Source organism: Ovis aries, chromosome 16 (genome assembly GCF_016772045.2).
Source record: "Ovis aries strain OAR_USU_Benz2616 breed Rambouillet chromosome 16, ARS-UI_Ramb_v3.0, whole genome shotgun sequence".
NCBI lineage: Eukaryota > Metazoa > Chordata > Mammalia > Artiodactyla > Bovidae > Ovis > Ovis aries.
The window spans coordinates 53,812,541-53,825,422 of record NC_056069.1 but is presented as its reverse complement, the minus strand read 5'-3'; the positions used below and the strand labels follow the sequence as shown (position 1 = coordinate 53,825,422).

At 35.6% G+C, this 12,882-nt stretch overlaps 1 protein-coding gene across 6 annotated transcripts in view; it reads right to left on the bottom strand.

The window, feature by feature from the left end:
- The window catches only part of CDH18 (cadherin 18), a 1,280,123-nt gene that overhangs the window by 309,778 nt on the left and 957,463 nt on the right, over positions 1 to 12,882 (bottom strand). For all 6 annotated transcript variants that reach the window (XM_060400264.1, XM_060400265.1, XM_027980148.3 and 3 more), the window contains one exon: positions 950 to 1,244. In XM_060400264.1, the coding sequence (XP_060256247.1) occupies positions 950 to 1,244 (295 nt within the window). The remainder of the gene's footprint in view (positions 1 to 949; positions 1,245 to 12,882) is intronic.

Sequence of the window (12,882 nt, the reverse complement as noted above, 5' to 3'; positions counted from 1 at the left end):
TGTAAATATTTTCCAAATTTAAATATATATATATATATATATATCCATTTGCACAGAGTGATTTTGTTAGTGACTATAATAACCTAATTCAATACTCATATATATAAACTCAAGTATATAAAACATGTACTCAAAATATATTTTCTAAATCCAAACTTAGGGCCTCGCAGAGGTAATGAAAAGTTTGTCATTATAGTTGAACTTTATTTTTATTATATTTAGGAAATTCATCTTTAGACAAAAATAAAATAAAATAGCTAGGCTTCAGAAATCACCAGAAGATTGGAAATCTCTATCATGACTTATCAAATAGTGTAGGCTCTGTATTCAGGAGAGACTGGGGTCAATTTCTTCATGGCAATTCAGAAAAGAACTTGGGAAAATTACTTACACACTGTATACCAGTTTGTATAGCTTTAACGTGGCATTTAAAATATTTCACATGGTTATCATATAGTTTAAAATAACGGATGCAACTGCTTAAGGGTATCTGCAAATTTTATTGATTAATGTTGCTATTGCTTGTACTATCAGTCCTATTATAATTTGATCATAACTTGAAAATTGAAAAGACATAGCAATAGATTTCCAACATTCTACTGTAAATATTGACACAAACTGTCACTGATTGTGTTGGTATGGTAAAAAAAAAAAAAAATTACACCAATTAAGCAAGAATTGCAGAGTATTTTATCATGTATGAATGGTTTTTCCTTGAGATCAAGTTGTTACTTACACTAACAACTTCAGAAATTTGTTTTAATAAATACTAGAACAGCTAGCAGAAATATTCCTGAAAACTTTAGGCCATAGGAAATTATTAAAATGTTTGGAATTTCTTCAAATCTCTTCACACCCCTCCAAATATTTAAATATTAGTCTTCAAAATATTAATTTTAGATCTTCAAAAATACATTAACTTCCAAAATATAAAAATGATTTATCTTACCCATATCTGACATTTCAGGCACAGTTACAATGTATGGTCCATCTGTGAACTTTGGAGCATTGTCATTGATGTCTTGCACTTTGATGATAAACTCAGATTCAGGCTCAAGGGGCTTGTTTGTTCGTCTGTCAATAGCCTGCGCATGAAGTACATAGTGGGTCTTCTGCTCCCTGTCTAGGCTTTTCGTTGAGTGGATGTCACCCGTGGTATCATCAATGATAAAAATAGTCCCAGCACCTTCTCCAGTAAGGATGTACTTGACAGACCCATCACCTTTGTCAGAATTGGAGTGCAGCTGTAGACAAAGATGGAAAATTTTAATATAATATTATATTCCAACCTTACATGGTGTTCTCTGAAAATTGCCTATCTATTATTTAATACTTAATTGGGTTATGACCTTTTTTTTCTCTCCAGTGTCCTAGGTGTTGCTAAAATCATGTTTATCTGCAGTTTTTCTCTATTTGGTATAAATAGGGATATTTTATTATGTTCTAAGAGATGTAATTATTGAAGAAATATTAATGAGCAATACTTATTAAAAGAACAACCCTTGCTGTCATTCTACTAAATTAATGTTTTGCTACCTATATAGAATAAAATTGTAAAAGAAACTACCAGTAAATCATAGTTGTCTTCCATATTTCCACAGGGAATTTAAAAAAATAAATAATTAACTGCTTGCCATTATATTTCAATATTAAAGTTAAAAAATACTACAGTAAAGTTGAGATTCAAATTATTTATTAAAATTTCCACAAAATGGACACTTATTTATCACAGAAATGTTAATTTTATAATTTGGAAAAACAAATATCTTTCAGATTGCTAAATTTAAAAAAGAAAAAAACCTTTCTTGAAAAATTATGAAACTTTACACTCAAAATTTAAATGGCAGTATAGATGTAATCAGTAAGTAGGCCCTGATTTTTAATTGAGATACACTAATAAATCTCACTTATAAAACTAAAATGATTGAATTTTCTTTGAAAAGACATTATAGGAGTAATATTTCAACAGAGGTCTTCAATAAGAAAGATAAATAATACACATTAAGATGATTAAAAACTCTTTTATCATTTAAATATTGGCAAATGCTTTTAAACTGCATATAATTCACACAATGGCTATTATTTATAACATCCAAGTTCAGTTAATATTTCTATGAATAGCATTGCTATATTTCTAGCTAAGAACATCCACAGTATTTTCTTAAATCTCAAACACATACTTGAAAAATTGTGTCTCCCAAGAGATCTGAACAGTTATCCTTCACATGAAACCTTTTTGGTCACATAACCTCAACTACTCACCTTTTGCACATTTCTGACACTCCGAAACACTGAAAATATATAACCTTGTTCACATAACATTTTGGTTTCTAGCCAAAGTAAAAATTTTCAAGGTTTATGTTAAAGTCTCCGAACTCTTAGAAGACATTTTTAAAGATAAAATACAGAAAAAAGATAATATAAGGAAAGGACTATTTCAACAGGAAAATGAAGGGGTCTGAAACATAAACAGCAGTACATCAGGAAAAATTGTACTTATTTCTTGAAAACACATAAGACACAATCAGGGATAAAATTTTGATAGGCATCACTCAGTTAGATTCAACAAATTAAATCTTTTTCAAACTGATTTTTTGGAGTTTTTCTAAAAAGGAATAAAACTACAATAGCAGAATATAAAAATCACAGCTTTCAAAGATTCACACTTCATTAGTAAATTAACTACTAAAAGAAGCAGTAGACGGAGTTGTGTGGAGACAGTTGTAGGCATGCATGAAAATGAATTTATTCACTTATGTATATCTCTTTACATCATTTTAGCACCTACAAGAAGAAAATTACCATTTAAGCATCAGACATCTACAAAATATCGATTGAGCAGTCTGTTATTCTCCAATTTTACATCTATCCATGACGAAAACACAGCAAAGGACAGGACCAAATTCTCTGAACAAATGTTTTTAAAACATTTTCTGGAACATGCATGGTATTAAATTAACAAAAGGTGAAGTCATTTTAATAGCTATTGCTATATTGTGTATGGATTATAAATCTATATATAATAAATATGACTAATTAAAAACACTGACAGAAACGGTTAAACCTTCTAACAACTAACTATTGGAAGATATGACAACGGTGAAAATTGACTCTTGAGGATATTATCACATGCTATTTTACATTTTTAGAGTGTTTAATTTGAAATTATTTAGTTTGGGAAGAAAGGATCACATTGCAGTTAACTATATGTATTTTTTGAATAGGCATATGGACATAGACCAGCAACAGAAGTATGTAAAAGTAGTAAAGTTGTCAATCTAAAGCATCTGTTAAAATTTTATATGCTCTATGCTTTATATGGATTATGATAAATAATTCAATTAAAGATAAATGCCAGCAAATTTATGACTTTAGATTTTAACACTTGAATCTAACTCCACATTTATAAAGTTTTGAGAATTAACATAGCACTTAGCATAAATTTTTCAGAAGTTATGTTTAACTAGATAGTAAATGCTCAGTGTGTGCTAAGTTGCTTTAGCTGTGTCTTATTCCTTGGGACCCTATGGACTGTGATCCACCAGGCTCCTCTGTCCGTGGGATACTACAGGCATGAAAACTGGACTGGGTTGCCATACCCTTCTCCAGGGGGTCTTCAAGACCCAGGGATCAAACCTGCATCTCTTAGTCCTTGCATTGGCAGGTGGGTTCTTCACCACTAGTGCCACCTCGGTAGCCCTCACAATGTGCAGTAGTCAGTGAATTATAACTTCAGTTCAGTTCAGTTACTCAGTCGTTTCTGATTCTTTGTGATCCCATGGACTGCAGCACTCCAGGCTTCCCGGTCCATCATCACCTCCGGGAACTTGCTCAAACTCATGTCCATTGAGTTGGGTGATGCCATCCAACCATCTCACCCTCTGTTGTCCCCTTCTCATCTTGCCTGCAAACTTTCCTAGCATCAGGGTCTTTTATAAGGAGTCAGTTCTTCGCATCAGGTGGCCAAAGTATTGGAGTTTCAGCCTCAGCATCAGTCCTTCCAATGAATATTTAGGACTGATTTCCTTACTTAGCAGTATTGATATTGTTATACAACACATTCAAAGGTACACTGAAATATTATAAAAATGCATTACATAAGTTGATAATATTTAGCTTGAGTATTTTACTTTTCTAAAATTATTGTGGGTTTTTTTTTTTTTTAGTATAGTTGATTTAGCAGACCACCTGACCTGCCTCTTGAGAAACCTATATGCAGGTCAGGAAGCAACAGTTAAAACTGGACATGGAACAACAGACTGGCTCCAAACAGAAAAAAGAGTACGTCAAGGCTGTATATTGTCACCCTGCTTATTTAACTTATATCAGACTGCATCATGAGAAATACTGGGTTGGAATAAGCACAAGCTGGAATCAAGATTGCCCGGAGAAATATGAATAACCTCAGAAAGGCAGATGATACTACCCTTATGGCAGAAACTGAAGAAGAACTAAAGAGCCTCTTAATGAAAGTGAAAGAGGAGAGTGAAAAAGTTGATTTAAAGCTCAACATTCAGAAAACTAAGATCACCACATTCGGTCCCATCACTTCATGGCACATAAATGGGAAAACAGTGGAAACAGTGTCAGACTTTATTTTTAGGGGCTCCAAATTCACTGCAGATGGTGATTGCAGACATGACATTAAAAGATGCTTTTACTCCTTGGAAGGAAAGTTATGACTAACCTAGACAGCATAAAAAGCAGAGACATTACTTTTCCAACAAAGGTCCATCTAGTCAAGACTATGGTTTTTCCAGTGGTCATGTATGGATGTGAGAGTTGGACTATAAAGAAAGCTGAATGCCAAAGAATTGATGCTTTTGAACTGTGGTGTTGGAGAAGACTCTTGAGAGTCCCCTGGACTGCCAGGAGATCCAACCAGTTCATCCTAAAGGAGATCAGTCCCAGGTGTTCATTGTAAGGACTTAGGTTGAAGATGAAACTCCAATATTTTGGCCACCTGATATGAAGGGCTGTCACATTTTAAAAGACCCTAATGCTGGGAAAGATTGAGGGCAGGATGAGAACGGTACAACAGAGGATGAGATGGTTGGATGGCATCACAGACTCAATGGACAGAAGTTTGGGTAATCTCCGGGAGTTGGTGATGGACAGGGAGGCCTGGCATGCTGCAGTTCATGGGGTCCTAAAGAATCAGACACAACTGAGCAACCAAACTGATTTACAATGCCATGTTAGTTTCAGTTGCATATCCAAGTGAATCAGTTATATATATACACACACATATATATATCCCCTTGTTTTTATATTCTATTCTGATATAAGTCAACAACTCATATCATTACAGATCATTAAGTAGAGTTTCCTGTTCTATACAGTAGGTTCTTACTAGTTATCTATTTTATATATAGTAGTGTATGTCAATTCTTTTCTCCTAATTTATCCCTCCCCTCTTTATTTCCTGGTAAGCATAAATTTGCTTTCTATATCTGTGACTCTATTTTATTTATTTATTTTTAAATTTTACTTTACATTACTATATTGGTTTTACAATACATTGATATGAATCCACCACGGATGTACATGAGTTCCCAATCCTGAACCCTCCTCCCACCTCTCTCCCCATACCATCTCTCTGGGTCATCCCAGTGCACCAGCCCCAAGCACCCTGTATCCTGTATCGAACCTAGACTGGTGATTCGTTTCTTACCTGATAGTATACATGTTTCAATGCCATTCTCCCAAATCATCCCACCCTCTCCCTCTTCCACAGAGTCCAAAAGTCTGTTCTATATATCTGTGTCTCTTTTGCTGTCTCACATACAGGGTTATCATTACCATCTTTCTAAATTCCATATATATGTGTTAGTATACTGTATTGGTGTTTTTCTTTCTGGCTTACTTCACTCTGTATAATTGGCTCCAGTTTCATCCACCTCATTAGAACGGATTCAAATGTATTTTTTTTTAATGGCTGAGTAATACTCCATTGTGTATACGTACCACAGCTTTCTTATCCATTCATCTGCTGATGGACATCTAGGTTGCTTCCATGCCCTGGCTATTATAAACAGTGGTGCGATGAACATTGGGGTACACGTGTCTCTTTCAGTTCTGGTTTCCTCAGTGTGTATGCCCAGCAGTGGGATTGCTGGGCCATAAAGCAGTTCAATTTCCAGTTTTTTAAGGAATCACCATACTGTTCTCCATAGTGGCTGTACTAGTTTGCATTCCCACCAACAGTGTAAGAGGGTTCCCTTTTTTCCACACCCTCTCCAGCATTTATTGCTTGTAGACTTTTGGATCGCAGCCATTCTGAATGGTGTGAAATGGTATCTCATTGTGGTTTGAGTGTTTTACTAATGGAGATAATCACTTATTCAATGGATTTTTAAAATTAAAAATCTGGCCTTAAATAATAGTTTCCGTGTAACACTAATGGAAATCCATCACAGTAGCAGTAGGTCCATCACAGTAGCAGTAGGTCAATCAATAAATACTTTTCAAGACTATAATGAGAATTATTTGTGAACCCACAAAGTGATCCACCCTCAGGATTACCTCTTCTCTAGTCAACCTATTCTTAAAAATTCATTTTTGTTTACAACATACACTCCAACAGAAATTAGGGGACACACTGCTTACATTGTCTTGTTTTGCTTAACAAGTTGGCTTTAAGATTCTGGAAGAACACAGGTTTTCTATTAGGTTTTATAAGGCAAAAAATAATGAATGAATGAATATTTCGAATGAAATGGCTGAAGAGTAATGAGTGTAGAAGAGGTAGAAATCTTAAGTCAGGAAGAGAAAGTTCTTAGATACAGATGATTAGGTTACACTGATAATCAGAATAGAAATGTATTATCTTTGAGGGTGGGCAGCAATGAGACATCAAGTGAAAGGAACTAGAAAAAGAGTCATAAAGTAGGAATGCTCTGGATGCTTCCCTGGTGGCTCAGATGGTAAAGAATCTGCCTGCAATGCAGGAGACCTGAGTTTGATCTGTGGGTCAGGAAGATTCCCTGCAGAATGCAATTACAACCCACTCTAGCATTCTTGCCTGGAAAATTCCATGGACTGGGAGCCTGGCAGGCTACAGTCTATGGGATCATAAAGAACTGGCTATGACTGAGCAACTACCACTTTTTTTTGAAATATTGCATTGTAAGTTTAGCTAGCTACTATATTGAAAGATTCCATCTTTTTCCCATTAAAATATTTTTTTAAAAATTGGAAAATAAAGTTGATTTTATTCATACATAGTTCAGTAATCCTACAAAGAGAATAGTAGAAGAGTCTTACATAACCCATAGTGATGGGAATATACTTATAGAATCATGAGATTTTCCAAAGTGAGTGATATTTTTATGCTAAAAGAGAGCTATTATACTGTCCTAAAGCAAGAATAAAATATCCTTGTGTATCTGATCACATAATAACATAGAGTTAATTAGTTGTTCTTTAAAGAACAGTAAAAGGACAAGAAGGAAGAAAGAAAAGAAAAGGAAACACAATCACCCAAGTGAAGCAAAATGAACTCTTCTTTGGTATTCCTTTAATAAATTGTCTCTTCCTTAGTGTTAAGGAGTAACCTATAGCAGTTAGAAAGCTAACATGACTCACGTGAGTTTCTCTCAGGAAACTATTTATTCACCCTGGACCACATTTGAATGGGACCTAAACATTTATAACTTTCTTTCTAATGCAGAATTCCTCGCTGAGATAATATTCTATCCTTTGGGGAAAAATAACTTTAAAAGGTTAAGAAGATGATAGTATCAGAGCAATTAATTTTGAAAGTGGTTTGTCCACTGACTTAAAATATGATAATTTGAACTATATAGTGTATGTATTTTTATGAATAGGAAGTTTGTATTTATAATATTCCAGTAGAAATCAGAAAGAGTCAGAAATATTATATAGTGATTTCATCATTATAATCATTTTTCCAACACATAAAATACAGGTGATATAATGTTAGACCTATGTAAAGGTCATAGGAAAGACATGTCATTAAAACTTACTGTGTATCTCTCATTCCAGGAAATGTTATATTTATTTTAAACCATAAGCAGATAAAACAAAAATCAATTGAACTCTTAATAAGTAATTGATGCAAAGAAGAAACATATAGACTATGTTTTTACCATACATATTAATTACTATTGGTAATTAACACATCAGTCTCTTCATGCAACAACAACAACAAAAGAATACATAATCATCAGATTTAATCATTCACCAATTCATATGTAAAAAGTTCTGCTAAATGCAGTGTCAGTAAAGTATTTTGTTCAACCACAAAACTAGTGTTAATCAATTAAAGGTTAAGAAATTAGATGAGCATAAAAAAATAAGGATTGCATTTGTTTAACTAGAAACATCCAACGTCCTTGCATACACACAAAGGTTTCATGATTGAATTTTACTTTCTAGCTTTTGACTGTTTTATTGGTATTTTTAGAAAAGAAAACTAGTAAATGAAAAAGAGGAGGAGGAAAGGAGCAAAAAGGAACACATGTTTTAACTATTATATCCCCTCCCCCTGAATCCCAGATCAGGGGTATTAGCACCCAAGATGAAAAACTACAAAATATCTCTAAAGTTGGAAGTTGTCAGAATCCCATGCCCATCAGCTCTCGTTCAGAGAGATCCATTCAGTGTGCCAAATATTTGGCCACTGCAGAATACACTCATGGGTTGAGAATTTCACTATAAATCACTATGTAGCCTCAATAAGTGACCAATTGATTAGAATTAAAATGAGAAACATAAGGCACCAGAAGACATATTCCCTATCAGATTTAATGTCTTCTTTTATCTTCTAATCAATATTTATAGTGCCAATAGTGCCAATCAATAGTGCCAATATCTAGTTGAGAACTGCTATGCTTAAAATGGGTAACCAACAAGGACTTACTATATAGCACAGGGAACTTTGCTCAATGTTATGTGCCAGCCTGGATGGGAAGGAAGTTTGGAGGAGAACAGATACATGTATATGTATGCCTAAGACCTTTCGATCTCCACCTGAAAGTATCATAACATGTTAATCAGGTATGTTGTTGCTATTTAGTCACTGAGTTGTACCTGACTCTTTGCAGCTCCATGGACTGTAGCCTGCCAGGTTCCTCTGTCCGTGGGGTTTTCCAGGCAAGAATACTAGACTTAGTAGCCACTTCCTTCTCCAGGAGATCTTTCCAACCCAGGCATTAGAACACATATCTCCTGCACTGGCAGGTGGATTCTTTACCACTGAGGCCCAGTAATCAGTTATACTCCCAAAAAATTAAAAGTTAAAAAAAATAATAAAAAAATCTAGCTGAGAAAAGGGTGGCTCTGTCATCTGCTTTTAAAGAGGAAAACAAAACAAAAACAAACCTCAAGGTATACTAAACATTAATACAATTCCATAAAACTACCCACCTAAACCACTGCTCACACTCTCAAATGTGTTATGATTTCATCTCCATTTAAACTACTCATTTAAGCACCTTTTTCTCAGGCAAGAAAACAGTAATTGTGTATAGAAGTGAGGGAGGAGAAAGATAATGGAAGTGTGAACGACTTCGTTCCTTTGGCAATGTCATCTGACAATAAAATCTAAGATTATTGTTTCATCCATCAGTCATTTTTAGTTTTTTAATTGGAAAAAAAAATTTTTGAAACTCCCATCACTTCATGGGAAATAGATGGGGAAACAGTGGAAACAGTGTTAGACTTTATTTTTTTGGGCTCCAAAATCACTGCAGATGGTGATTTCAGCCATGAAATTAAAAGACACTTACTCCTTGGAAGGAAAGTTATGACCAACCTAGATAGCATATTCAAAAGCAGAGACATTACTTTGCCAACTAAGGTCCGTCTAGTCAAGGCTATGGTTTTTCCTGTGGTCATGTATGGATGTGAGAGTTGGACTGTGAAGACGGCTGAGTGCCGAAAAATTGATGCTTTTGAACTGTGGTGTTGGAGAAGACTCCTGAGAGTCCCTTGGACTGAAAGGAGATCCAACCAATCCATTCTGAAGGAGATCAGCCCTGGGATTGCTTTGGAAGGAATGATGCTAAAGCTGAAACTACAGTACTTTGTCCACCTCATGCGAAGAGTTGACTCATTGGAAAAGACTCTGATGCTGGGGAGAGATTGGGGGCAGGAGGAGAAGGGGACGACAGAGGATGAGATGGCTGGATGGCATCACTGACTCGATGGACGTGAGTGTGAGTGAACTCCAGGAGTTGGTGATGGACAGGGAGGCCTTGCGTGCTGCGATTCATGGGGTCGCAAAGAGCCGGACACGACTGAGCGACTGAACTGAACTGAACTGAACTGATCCACCATGGATCAGTCACGGTACTCGGTACTTAAATCTATCACTGAACAAGAAGGCAGAGATTTCTGTCTGGGTAGTGCCTACATTCATTCCATTGGGGAAAAGCAGACATTAAGCAGAAAACATGGCAATATACCATATGCAAGAATCACACTTAATAAGGAAACAGAAAAAGTAAAGAAGCAGTAATATCAGAAGAGATCAGGTGGTACACAGAAGTCATGATATTAAAGTGATATTAAATTTGCTAGGTGGATTATTTATCCTTCAACATATGTCTTTATTCTGGGAAACTCTGAATATATTGCTTTTCCAGAAAAAGAAATTCACAAATATGATTGAATCTGAGGTCTTTTGAGATAAGGAAATCCCCTTAATTTCTTTAGATTGGACTAATATGACACGTGGCTTCTTAACAGGGAGGAATCCATTCTAGGTAGGTGAGAGAGAGAGAGAATAGGAAGTGTGAGAAGTATTCAGTGCCTCATTGCTGGGTCTGAAATGTAAGAGACTTGTTGAAGTCCCAAGCAATGTCTCTATAAGCAGGAAAAGCCAGGAAAAGGAATTCTTCCCCAGAGCCTACAGAAGGAATGAAGCTCTGTCTAAGCTGTTATTTTAGTGCCATGGGAATTATATTGACTTTCTGACTTTAGGGCTTCCCTTGTGGCTCAGCAGTAAAGAATGTGCCTGCTATGCAGAAGACGTGGGTTTGATCCCTGGGTTGGGAAGAACCCCTGGAGAAGGGAAAGGCTACCCACTCCAGTATTCTGGCCTAGAGAATTTCATGGACTACAGTCCATGGGGTTGCAAAGAGTCAGACAGGACTGAGTGATTTTCACTTTCACTTTCTGACTTTAGGAAAAAAATCTGTGTTGTTTTAACCCCCTAGTGATGGAGTTCATTCTTAGGTAGGTTGATAAAGAGTCCAAGGAGGAAAAAGGTATAAACTTTTTTTTTTTCCACATTCCTTTGTGTCTTATTTATGTAAGATATATTTTTTCTTGAGCTCTGAATTGTTATGTAATCTATTTCTTCTAAGATTAACTCTCTTTAGGGAAAGGGAAAGGGAAGTCGCTTAGTCATGTCCGAGTCTTCCCGACCCCATGGATTGCAGCCTATCAGGCTCCTCCGTCCATGAGATTTGCCAGGCAAGAGTACTGGAGTGGGTGCCATCTCCTTAACTTTCTTTAAGCCCAAAGCTAGTAATTATACAACAAAACAACACAACTTCCTCAAGGGTATGTTTTTCCTTAAGCTCTGTACTAATAATTATATAACAACAACGTATCTTGCTCAAGGACATGTTTCGCCTTCTTAACAGGAGGCTTCTGACTAATCCTCTTATCTTAAGATGTATGCTTTGAAGTGGGTCTTGTTAGACATTTCTATTGTTAGTAACCAACTGAAAAAGTATATAAGGCTTTGATAAGACTAGCAAGTGGGGTACTCTTTGCCCTCTTCTGATGTCTATGTCAGAATCTTTCTCTGTCCCTTTTTCACTGTAATAAATCTTTTGCCACACAAAGCTCTAAGTGAGTGAAGCCATATCTTTGGTTCCAAAATGAAATTCTCTCTTTCAGAGATCATGAATCTGACACTATAAACCATAAGCTATCACTAGTTGGGTGGTGATTTGTTAACAGCACAACGAGAAATTAATAAAGGAATCAGGTAAGGCATATTAAAAAGATGATATTTTAGCAATTCTGAAAGAAGGAAAGGAAGATGTCCAAATTTATATTTCATGCAAAAGTATTCCAGGCAGGGCAACAAAGAATGAAAGCATCAAATAGGAATATTATTAGCATATTCCAGAAACCAGGAGGAGGCCAGTGTGACCAGAGTAGCACAGGCAAAGAGGACGGTAGTGGAGAAGAAATCAGAGAATTAACTGGAAGTGAGATTATGAAGGGCAATTGAATGACATGTGGAGAAACTGAATGGTTTGGACAGTAGAGTGTCAACTTTCATCTCAAAAGGGTTCTGCTGGCTTCATTATTGAGAATAGGAAACAGGAACCAAAGTGAAAGCTAGGATAGCTGATAGAAAGCTACTGCGCTAACACGATGACTGATGATAACAGCACAGATCAAGGACGGTAGTGAAGGCGGTAAAAAATGGTGCGATCATGAATATATTTTGAAAGTGAAGTAAACAACACCAAAATAATATTTTTTTTAAAAAGCAAAAACAAAATAAGGAAGTAGGGCTATATCAAATGGAAAAACTTCTGCACAGGAAACAAAACCATCCACAAAATGAAGAGGCAACCTAGGGAACAGGAGGAAGTATTTGCAAATCATATCTTTGGTAAAGTGTTAACATAAAAAATGTGCAAAAGAGCTAATACAACTCAACCGTGAAAAAGAAACCAATCCATTTCAAAAATGGCCAGTGGAACTGAAGGTGTTCTTCCAAAGATGACATACAAATGCCCAACAAGTACATAAAATGGTACTCAGTGTCACTAATCATTAGGGAAATGCAAATCAAAAATACAGTGAAATATTACCTCACATCTATTAGAACAGTTATCATCAAAAAGACTAGAGATAAGTATTGGTGAGAATGCGGAGAAAAAGAAGCAC